The following is an 11,505-nucleotide window of genomic DNA, read 5'->3' on the forward strand; positions in this document are numbered from 1 at the left end:
TTCACCTACATTCACCAAGGCCCCCTCAATCTCAGGGACACTCCCTTTTCTACTCCCACTGCCCTGTTTCGTTCCCCCAACCCTAGGGGCTCTCCAGGACTTCTGGGTTCGCGCCTCCCTTGGCGGAGCTCGGCCTGGCTCCCCGAAAGAGAAGGGAGGCCTGTGGGGCGGGGGATGCTGGAAAAGATGGGGGGTGGTGGGGGATCAGCTTCAGGGGGTCTGAGAAGCCCCTCGCCCCCCCGCTTCCACAGTTTCAGCATGGGGTTGGGTGGGAGGGTGCCCCGAGAAATCACCAGTGCCCCCACGCCAGGTCCCAGTGCCCCCTGGGGGTGGGGGGGGAAAAAGTCGTGACAACTGACGCGCTTTAGTTGTTTAATTAGGAACAATCTAATTAGAACAAGGCTCAGGTCACTCAGTAGCAGCCAGACCCAGGATGGGAGCCAGCACCCCCTAGAGGGGAAAGGCCCTGTGCCCCATTCCCTGCCCCCCATGAACCAGCCAGTCCCTGCCATGGGGCCGGATGGGAGCCAGCACCCCCTAGAGGGGAGAGGCTCCATGCCCCATTCCCTGCCCTCCATAGGCCGGGTAGCAGCTGGCGCCCCCTGCAGGGCATAGGCCCCGTGGGGCCCAGCTCAGGCCGGGGTGAGGAAGCTGTCCAGGCTGTAGACGCCCAGGGCGGGCGGCTGGTTCCGGATCCGATGCCAGAGGTAGCGGGGTAGGCGCTGGAAACCCACCCCACAGGGACAGCGGAAGCAGGAGGCCCCGGGGTGCCGCCCTCCATGGCGGCCCAGTGCCCGGCGCCCCTTCAGCGCCTCCCCACAGGTGGCGCAAAGGAAGGCGGCGCCCTCCAGCTGCCAGAGCTGATGCCGCAGGAGGTGGAGGAGGCCCCGGAAGGGCCGGCCGCAGCCGCACAGCCGGTGCCCTGGCCCCCGGCGGTGGGAGCGGAGCTGGGCCGCCCGGCCGTAGCGCACCCCGCAGTCTGGGCACCAGAAGTGTCGGTGCCCGCTGGCATCCAAGGAGCGCTCAGGCCCTGCAGTGCCAGGCTGGCCGGCCACCACCTCCTCCCGCCTACCAGTGTCCGCCTCCAGCTCCACCACGATAAAGTCGTCCCCGGCCTCTGGTGCCACACCCCCCGGCCAGGGCTCCGCTGCCAGCCCACCGCCCGGCGCGTACTCCAGCTCCAGCACCTGGGGCAGCTCGTCAGGGTGGCTGCAGCTGGGCACCAGGTGGAGGAGCAGGGGGCGCCCGCGGAGAGGGGGGAGTTTGAGCGGGGCCTGGGGGGCGGCACTGTTGGTTGAGCGGGCGGAAGAGGTAGAACATTTCCGTGAGCTGGAACAGCGGTGGGTTCTGAGCGTCTCCGAGGCTCGTCGGGAAGCTCCCCACCATCTGGTTGCCCCCAAGCGGGGCTCACGAGCCCCTAGGGAGTCAGGGAGCAAACGGAATACCAGGCGAAGGATCACCGCATCCACGCCGTGCTTGAGGCCGGGCTCGGCTTCCAAGAACAAGGAAGGCGGGAGCTCCTCAGCCCGCAGGGGCATGGGGTGGAGGCGGACTCACGCCAATTGGCCTTCCAAGATGAGCCACCGGGTACCTCAGCTCCCACCACCACGGTTCCGGAAAGAGAGTGAGAGAAGATGATGCGCCCACCAAGCTCGCCAAGCCATGGCCTGCCTCCTCCTTGTAGGTGCGCCGGTGGTGGGGGACTCCCACCAGATCAGGATTCTCCAAGATGGCCGCTGCTCCTCGGTATTGAATGACCAGCGTCCTGAGAGGGCTCCACGTCAATCTGGCCATCCAATGGATGGCCGCCTGCTCCTCAGTATTGATGACTAGTCGCTCCTGAGAGCGCTCCCACAAACCTGACCATGTTGCCAAGATGGCTGCCTGAAATGTGCTCCCGCCAATTTGGCTGTCTCAAGATGCTCGCCTGAAGCACGCTCGGGCCGCTAACTCTGGCCAAAGTCATTGGCTGTGTCCCGGACTCATGACAACTCTGCTGTCCAAGATGGCCGGCTTCACCGCCCCTCGTCCTCCAAATGTTCATTGGCTGGGCTAGAACTCATGCCAACTGGGCCTAGGCAGGCTGACTTCCGTCCCAGAGAGTCGGTCTAAAACGCCTGCCGGGTTCCCTTGGGCCTATTCTGTGCCCTTGCTCCCTTGCTCGCTGTCCGGGCCTCAGGCATTCTGACGCTACATCTTTCCTCTGTCTCCACACGCCTGCCAGGGCAGGCCCCACCCTGCTGCGTCCTGAGGCTTGGAGAACCCTTCCAAAGCTTGGGCGGCGGGCAGGGAACATCCCCAGAACCTGCCTGGTTCTTCCCGGCGCCTGGCAGCTGGTAGACGTAGGAGGTGGCGAGGAGCAAGCCGGGCCCCCGCGAAACTCGACAGCTGCACCCGGATGCCTGCGTTGTGCCAGCTGAGGTAAGCACTTGACCGTATTCTGGTGAAGCGGGGCTGGTGGGAGAAAGGCACTTTCCACCTAGCTCTTGGGCAGCGCTGTGCTTCCTCCGGGACAGAGAGTGGGGCAGGGCTGGATCGGGGACGCCGGCCCAGCTCTCTGGGCATGCTCCTGGCGTAGCTGAGGTAAGTCCACTCCTCCAACCACAAGACCTGGCAGCACTCCTGGCACTGGTAGGCCCCGAACGCCTGGGTCCCTGGGCGAGCAGCAGGCCCCGGGATCGGAAGGGGCAACGATGTTCTCCAGAGGCAGGGATTTGGTGGTGAAGGGGGTGAGCCAGCAGGTTGGCGCCAAGGGGCCGAGGTCAGGGCGCAAGGGGGGCAGGGAGGTGGGGGCGATGGTCTCCCCGTCGTCATCGCGGCTGTTAGGCTTCCAGGCCTTTCCCATGAGAGGCAGTTTCTATAGCATCTCCTGGGGGGGATGAAAACTGGGGTAAGTTGGGGAGGGGGGAAGCACCCCCATTGCCACCTCCTGTGATACAGCACCCCCTACTGACACACTGGGGAATCAGGGCCAGTCCTGACTCAGGGTTCCACCCAACCTGTAGGCACAGTCCCCGTCTTGCTGCTGGGGGGCGGGGCGGGAGGCAGCCTAACACCTGTTTTTCCCATCGGGAAATTCCCCCGTCTCACCCCCATGAAGCACATCAAGCTCTTTATGGAGTCCCACACAATTGAACAGGACGTAGAGTAAAGTTCTGAGTCCAGACCAAAAGCTACCCACCCTAGAAAACATGACAGTCACGTATGCAAAGTTCATGGCACTTCCTGTCTCAAAACTGTTAAGCAGCCCCCCCGCCCCCCTCCCAGAGGCTCAGCCGATCGCAGAAGCAGGGGCGCGGTGAGCGTCCCTGTGTAAACAGCCTCTGCCCCACCCCAGACGTGGGCTGCATCTCCTGCCAAGCGGTGGGCACTCGCTGCTCAGACACAAGTGCCGGGAGCTTACCAGTCGCAGTGGGCAGCCTCCTACAACAGCCCATCTTCGGTCACTTCATTATTCTCAGATATGGCCCTCAGACCAGGTCTCCCTTGCTGGCACCGGTCCATGGCTGCCTGGGAAGCAAAGCGGGGACACACACGTGGAGATGATAATCGGCGGCAGCTTGCTGCGCCCCCCACCACCCCTGACATGCAGCAGACTGGTGCACAAGTGCGACAGTCGTAGACTGGGTGTTTGAGAGAGAAGAAACTGCCTCCGTGAAGGGCTGAGGGGGCGAGGGAAACTTTAATAAAGAGAGGAGGAGAAAGAAGGGGCACACACAAGTGGTTAAGTAAGACTTCGTGGACATGGTCGCCTCCCGGTACAAGGAGGAGAAGACGAAGCATCGACATATGGTCGCTCCAGGTCCACAAAAGGCTCAGGATAGAACCAGGCTAACCGAAGTACAGGCCCCTCTGCTCTAAACCACTAGACCCCAGAACCCCAGTCCCCTCCCAGAGCCAGGGGGAGAGAAACCCAGAGTCCTGAGAAGAAAAGCAGAGGAAATCAGACCTCAGTTTTCGGAGGTGTGTGTGTGTGTGTAAATTTAGATAACCTGGGGAGAGGAGTGGGGTCTAGTGGGTAGAGCGGGGGGGCTGCCCAGGGCCTGTGCGGCCAACCCTGGGGTTTGCTTGCCTGGACCGGGGGTTGCAGACACCCCGCCAGCACCTGCTCGTGCAAGCAACGGTGCTCGCTGGAATCCCAAACACCCCGTGGAACCCGAGGGGAGAGCAGCTCCCTCTGGCCCCCGCCCCAGCCCAGCCCAAGCCCAGCCCGGAGCTGGCACCGGGGGGATGCTGGAAGTGTAGTCCACCCCACCCCGCCGCATCAGCTGCGGGCTTTAAATGGCCCAGAGCTACGGAGCCGGGAGGAGGGGACAATGTGGCCTGTTTGTCTGGTACAGGGGAAGGGGGCCTCTGCTGGAGGGGGGGGGACCCAGGGAAGTGCGGGTGCGGGGAGAGGGTGGGAGTTGTTGGGAGAGGGGCTGGGGGGGCTTGGGGTCAGTGGCAGGGAGAGGGAGGGAGGGGGGCGGGGAGGGGGGCTGGGGGTCAGTTTAGGGAAGGGGGTGGGGTGGTGGGAGAGGGGGTCAGTGCGGGAAGGGGAGCAGGGAGGGCTTGTGGGGAGGGGGAGGGGGAGGGGGCGGGGTCAGTGCAGGGAGAAGGGAAGGGGGGGTCGGGAGGGGCCTGGGGGTCAGTGCGGGAAGGGGATAAGAGGGTGGGCTGTGGGAGGGGGGGAGTCATGGCGGGAGTAGGGGGTGGGGCGGAGAGGGATGGGGGGAGGGGTGGGGGCTGGGGGTCACTGCGGAAGGGGGGGGAGGCTGTGGAGGAGGGCGGGGAGGGGGGCTGGGGGTCAGTGGGGGGAAGGGGTGGGGCTGTGGGTGGGGGGGGTCAGTGGGCAGAAGGGGGTGGGAGGCTGTGGGGGAGGGGGGCGGGGAGGGGCTGGGGGTCAGTTGCAGGGAGAGGGAAGGGGGGTGGGGAGCTGGGGGAGGGGGGCAAGGGAGGGGCTTGGGGGGGTCAGTGCAGGAGGGAAGGGGAAGGGGGTGGGAGGCTGTGGGGGGGGCGGGGAGGGGGCTGGGGGTCAGTGTGGGAAGGGGGTAGGGGTAGGGCTGGGGGTCAGTGCAGGAGAGGGAAGGGGAGGGGGCGGGGAGGGGCTGGGTCAGTCAGTGCGGGAAGGGGGTGGGGCGGCAGGAGGGGGAATTGGGGGAGGGGGGGGGGGGCGGGGGTCCACTGCGGGAAGGGGGGCTGGGGTCACTGAGGCTGTGGGGAGGGGGCGGGAAGGGGGCTGGGGGTGCAGTGTGAGGGAGGGGGCTGTGGGGGCGGGCGTCGGGGGTGCAGGGACAGAGCGGGGGTCCTGGGGGCGCTGGGGTCTCTCCCCGTCCGGGCAGGCTGGGGCGGGGGTCCCCTGTTCGGGGGTTATTTGTCCCCTCGGCGCTGGGCGGGGGGGAACTGAGGCAGCGGGAGCCGGGTCCGCCGACCCGAGCCGCGATCCAGGCGTCCTGGCTCCGCCCCCTGCTCCAACCCCTCGTCTCGTCCCGCCCCGCTCCCGGAGCCATGCGGAGAACCCAGGCGTCCCTGCGCATGCGCACCACTGTGTCTCCCCGCCTCGTTCTGACTGGAGGCCACGCCCCTTAAGAGGGGTCTATTCTATACATGTCAGAGCAGTGCGCATGTGCTGTCAGCGGCACGAGCAGGCGTGAAGCCGCCATTTTGGACACGCCTCCCTCGCGCGCAGGCGCATTCCGAAACAACGGTGGCCGAGCAGGTTCGTTGCAAGCCGGCGCCTAGATGCTCTGTTCGCGCCGCCGGGTTTCCCCCGCAGCCTGTCCCGGCCGCTGCACGGTACCTCAGCCCCAGTGAGCCGCCCGGTATCCCTCCGCCGTTACCGGGGAGACAGCCCCGGCTTCTGCTCGCAGCACCAGCGCTCAGGTATCGTTCCGCGGGGCGGGGTAAATAGCGCCGGGCGACGCGTCACATTCGCGGTATCCCTCCGAGGGGCGGGCGGTTGAGACGATTTACCCAGTCCGGTATCCCTCCGCGGGTAGTTAGTTCGGGCTTCTCTTTACCTGGGGATTAATCCTGCGTCGGGTGTGTGGTGCTGCGGCCTCTTTCCGCCGCCCGCTGAGCCGCGCAGGGCATGACCTAGGGGGGTATCCCTCCGCGGGTGCGCACTCCACTTCCCCATCCGCTTCCATTTGATATAGCGCCCCGTATCGCTCCGCGGGGTGAGGCCGCCGGTGCCCTGTATCCCTCCGCGGGCTGCACAGATCTGGGTGAGGTGATGCGTCCACTTCTCTGCGCATCCTGGCATGGGCCGTATAGCCTGGGGGGGTGATATCTCACCTCCATCCTGTATCCCTCCGCAGGCCAGATAGCCCCGGCGTGACCCCTCCCCCCATATCCCTGTGTGGGCTGTACAGCCCCGGGGTCGGTCCCTATAGCTCCCAGCCCGGCACCTCACACCCTCCTGTATCCCTCCACGGTCCCTATAGCTCCCAGCCCGGCACCTCACANAGAAGTTTGAGCGGGCCTGGGGGGCGGCACTGTTGGTTGAGCGGCGGAAGGTAGCCCGTGAGCTGGAAAGCCGTGGGCTGAGCGTCTCCGGCCTCGTCGGGAAGCTCCCCCACCATCTGGTTGCCCCACGGCACGAGCCCCTGGGAGTCAGGGAGCAACGGAACCAGGCGAAGGGTCACCGCATCCACAGCCGTGCTGAGGCCGGGCTCGGCTTCCAAGAACAAGGAAGGCGGGAGCTCCTCAGCCCGCAGGGGCATGGGGTGGAGGGGACTCACGCCAACTTGGCCTTCCAAGATGGCCACCGGCTCCTCAGCTCCCACCACCACGGTCCGGAAAGAGTGGAGAGGACTGGCGCCCACCAAGCTCGCCAAGATGGCTGCCTCCTCCTTGAGGTGCGCCGGTGGTGGGGGACTCCCACCAATCAGGTTCTCCAAGATGGCCGCTTGCTCCTCGGTATTGATGACCAGCGTCCTGAGAGGGCTCCCGTCAATCTGGCCATCCAAGATGGCCGCCTGCTCCTCAGTATTGATGACTAGTGTCCTGAGAGCGCTCCCACCAACCTGACCATCCAAGATGGCTGCCTGAAATGTGCTCCCGCCAATTTGGCTGTCCAAGATGGCCGCCTGAAGCACGCTCCCGCTAACCTGGCCATTCATTGGCTGTGGAGGACTCATGACAACCTTGCTGTCCAAGATGGCCGCCCGCCCCTCGTCCTCCATGTTCATTGGCTGGGCAGGACTCATGCCAACTGGCCTAGGCAGGCTGAACTTCCGGCCCAGAGTCGGTCTACGCTGCCGGGTCCCTTTGGGCCCTTCTGTGCCCTGCTCCTTGCTCGCTGTCCGGGCCTCAGGCATCTGACGCTCCTTCCTCTGTCCCACACGCCTGCCAGGGCAGGCCCCACCCTGCTGCTTCCTGAGGCTGGGAGAACCCTCCCAGCTGGGCGGCGGGCAGGGAACATCCCCAGAACCTGCCTGGTTCTTCCCGGCGCCTGGCAGCTGGTAGACGTAGGAGGTGAGGGAGCAAGGCCGGGCCCCCCGTCTCCGCTGCACCCGGATGCCTGCCTGTGCCAGCTTGAGGTGCCACTTGACGTGTCTGGTGAAGCGGGGCTGGTGGGAGAATCTCTTTCCACACTCAGGGCAGCGCTGCTTCCTCCGGGGCAGAGAGTGGGGCAGGGCTGGTCGGGGAAGCCGGGCCAGCTCCTGGGCATGCTCCTGGGCGTGCTGGAGGTAGTGCCACTCCTCCACGAAGACCTGGCAGCACTCCTGGCACTGGTAGGCCCCGAACGCCTGGGTCCCTGGGGCGGCAGCAGGCCCCGGGCGGAAGGGGACAATGATGTTCTCCAGAGGCAGGGATTTTGTGGTGAAGGGGGGAGCCAGCAGGTTTGGCGCCAAGGGCCGAGGTGGGCGCAAGGGGGGCAGGGAGGTGGGGGCGGTGGTCTCCCCGTCGTCATCGCTGCTGGAGGCTTCCAGGCCTTCCCATGAGAGGCAGTTCTTAGCATTCTCCTGGGGGGATGAAATGGGGTAAGTTGGGGAGGGGGGAAGCACCCCCATGCCACCTCCTGTGATACAGCACCCCCTACTGACACACTGGGGAATCAGGGCCAGTCCTGACTCAGGGTTCCCCACCTCCTGTAGCACAGTCCCCGTCTTGCTGCTGGGGGGCGGGGGCGGGGAGGCAGCCCTCACTGCCACGGGAAATTCCCCCGTCTCACCCCCTGAAGCACATCAAGCTCTTTATGGAGTCCCCACACAATGAACAGGACGTAGAGTAAAGTTCTGAGTCCAGACCAAAACTACCCACCCTAAAATGACAGTCACGTATGCAAAGTTCATGCACTTCCTGTCTCAAACTGTTAAGCAGCCCCCCCGCCCCCCTCCAGAGGCAGCCGCATCTCAGAGCCGGGTGAGGCGTCCTGTGTAAACAGCCTCTGCCCCACCCCAGAGGTGGCTGCATCTCCTGCCCAAGGTGGGCACTCGCTGCTCAGACACAAGCGCCGGGACATACCAGTCGCAGTGGCAGCTCCTCCAACAGGCCATCTTCGGTCACTTCAATCTCGGCCCCAACCTCCATTGCTGGCACCGGGTCATGGCTGCTGGAAGCAGAAGCGGCAGAACACCAGAGATGCATCGGCGGCAGCTTGCTGCGCCCCCCCACACCCCTGACGCAGACTTCACAAGGCGACAGCGGCCTCTGCTCCGATGCGGCGAGGGGGCGAGAAACTGAAGACACAAGTGGGAGTGGACATGGTCGCCACAAAGGAGAGATGACCCAGGTAGCATCGGCTCTCAGGCCCCTCTGCCTAACCCGAGACCCCAGGCCCCAGTCCCTCCCAGTAGCCGGGAGAGAACCCAGAGTCCTGGAGGCAGAGGCAATCAGACCTCAGTTTCGGGTGGTGTGTGTTGTGTGTAAATTTAGATACCTGGAGAGGAGTGGGAGTCTAGTGGGTATCGAAGAGCGGAGGGGGCTCCAGGCCTGTTGCGGCCACCGGGGGTTCTTGCCTGGCCGGTTGCAGACACCCAGCCCGCACTGCCGTGCCACGGTGCTCGCTGGATCCAAACCAACCGTGAGGGGAGCAGCTCCCTCTGGCCCCGCCCCAGCCCACTTGCCCGGGACTTGCACCGGGGGGGAGGCTGGAAGTGGTGGTTCCACCCACCCCGCCACAGCAGCTGCGGGCTTTACTAATGAGCCCGAGCTACGGAGCGGAGAGGGAGCATGTGGCCTGTTGTCTGGTAGAGGAAGGGCCTCTTGTAGAGGGGGTGGAAGGAAGCGGGTGCGGGGAGACCGTGGTGGGAGGTGGGGGGGGTGGGGGCTGTGGGGTCGAGTTGCAGGGAGAGGGAGGGAGAGGGGGCGGTGGAGGGGCTGGGTCAGTGGGAAGGAGCTGTGGGGGTCTGTGGGGAGGGGGGGTCCAGTGCGGGAAGGGGCGTGGAGCTTGGGAGGGGGAGGCGGGAGGGGGGGGGTCAGTGCAGGGAGAAGGGAAGGGGGGGGGGAGGGGCGGGGTCGTGCGGGAAGGGGGAAGGGGGTGAGGCTATTGTGGGGAGGGGGGCTCAGGGCGCAGGGGGTGGGGGCTGGAGAGAGGATGAGGGAGGTGGGGGCTGGGTGGTCACTGGCGGAAGGGGTGGAGGTGTGGGGAGGGCGGGGAGGGGGCTGGGGGTCAGTGGGGGGGAGGGTGGGTGTGGGGAGGGGGGCAGTGCCGAGGGGTGAGGAGGCTGTGGGGGAGGGGGCGGTGTGCGGAGGGGCTGGGGGTCAGTGCAGGAGAGGGCAGGGGGGTGGGGGAGGCTGTGGGGAGGGGGGCAGGGAGGGCTGGGTCAGTGCAGGGAGAAAGGGAAGGGGGTGGGAGGCTGTGGGGAGGGGGCGGGGAGGGGCGGGGGTCGTGTGGGAAGGCGGGTAGGGGTAGGGGGGTCAGTGCAAGGAGGGAGGGGAGGGGGCGGGGAGGGGCTGGGGGTCAGTGCGGAAGGGGGGGGGGGGAGGGGGGGGGGGGGGGGGGGGGTGGGGGGAGGGGAGGGGGGGGGATGGGGGCTGGGGTCACTGCGGGAAGGGGGGTGGAGGCTGTGGGGAGGGGGGCGGGAGGGGCTGGGGCAGTGCAGAGGAGGGGGCTGTGGGGGCGGGCGCGGGCAGGACAGAGCGGGGGTCCTGGGGGCGCTGGGTCTCTCCCCGCCGGACCAGGCTGGGGCGGTCCCTGTTCGGGATTATTTGTCCCCTCGGCGCTGGCGGGGGGGGATGAGGCAGCGGGAGCCGGGTCCGACCCGAGCGCGATTCCAGGACTCCTGGCTCCGCCCCCCGCTCCAACCCCTCGTCTCGTCCCGCCCGCTCCCGGAGCCATGCGGAGAACCTCAGGCGTCCCTGCGCCATGCGCACCACTTGTTCCTCCCGCCTCGTTCTGGTGGAGGCCACGCCCTTAGAGGGGTCTATCTATCCATGTCGAGAGCAGTGCGCATGTGCTGTCAGCGGCACGAGCAGCGTGAAGCCGCCATTTTGGACACGCCTCCCTCGCGCGCAGGCGCATTCGAAACAACGGTGGCGAGCAGGTTCGTTGCAGCCGGCGCCTAGATGCTCTGTTCCGCCGCGCCGGGTTCCCCGCAGTCTGTCCGGCGCGCTGACACGGTACTCAGCCCCAGTGAGCCGCCCGGTATCCTCCGCCGTTACCGGGGAGACAGCCCCGGCTTCTGCTCGCAGCACAGCGCTCAGGTATCGTTCCGCGGGGCGGGGTAATAGCGCCGGGCGACGCGTCACATTCGCGTATCCCTCGAGGGCGGGCGGTTGAGACGATTTACCCAGTCCGGTATCCCTCGCGGGTAGTTAGTTCGGGCTTCTCTTACCTGGGGATATAATCCTGCGTCGGGTGTGTGGTGCTGCGGCCTCTTCCGCCGCCGCTGAGCCGCGCAGGCATGCTAGGTGGGTCCCTCGCGGTGCGCACATCCCTTCCATCCGTTCCATTTGATATAGCGCCTCGTAATCGCTCCTGCGGCGGTGAGGGCCGCCGTGCCCTGTATCCCTCCGCGGGCTGCACAGTTCTGGGGAGGTGATGCGTCCATCTCTGCTGCATCCTGGCATGGCCGTTATAGCTCTGGGGTGGATATCTGCACCCTCCATCTGTATCCCTCCGCAGGCCAGACTAGCCCCGGCGTGACCCCTCCCCCATATCCGCTCGTTGGGCTGTAACAGCCCCGGGTCGGTCCCTTATAGCTCCCAGCCGGCACCTCACACCCTCCTGTATTCCCTCACGGTCCCTATAGCTCCAAGCCCGGCACTCAATCCTCCTGTATCCCTCACGGTCCTATAGCTCCCAGCCCGGCACCTCACACCCTCCTGTATCCCGCCACGGTACCCTATAGCTCTCCAGCCCGGCACCTCACATCCTCCTGTATCAACCTCTCCACGGTCCTAGTAGCTCCCAGCCCGGCACCTCACATCCTCCTGTATCCCTCCACGTCCTATAGCTCCAGCCGGCACTCACATCCCTCTGTTATCCCTCCACGGTCCACTATAGCTCCCAGCCGGCACCATTCACATCCTCACTGGGTATCCCTCCCGGTCCTATAGCTCCCAGCCCGGCACTCT

The 11,505-nt window shown here is 66.1% G+C and overlaps 1 protein-coding gene across 1 annotated transcript; it reads right to left on the reverse strand.

The window, feature by feature from the left end:
- Positions 1–6,419: 6,419 nt before the first annotated feature.
- Positions 6,420–10,834, reverse strand: LOC116835743 (uncharacterized). The gene is made up of 3 exons (XM_075061448.1): positions 10,764–10,834; positions 8,452–8,539; positions 6,420–7,949 (listed from the first exon to the last, which is right to left on the reverse strand). The coding sequence occupies exons 1-3, from the start codon at positions 10,832–10,834 to the stop codon at positions 6,420–6,422; spliced, it is 1,689 nt and encodes a 562-aa protein (XP_074917549.1).
- Positions 10,835–11,505: the final 671 nt, after the last annotated feature.

This window comes from Chelonoidis abingdonii, unplaced genomic scaffold (assembly GCF_003597395.2).
Source record: "Chelonoidis abingdonii isolate Lonesome George unplaced genomic scaffold, CheloAbing_2.0 scaffold1025, whole genome shotgun sequence".
NCBI classification, from domain to species: Eukaryota; Metazoa; Chordata; order Testudines; family Testudinidae; genus Chelonoidis; species Chelonoidis abingdonii.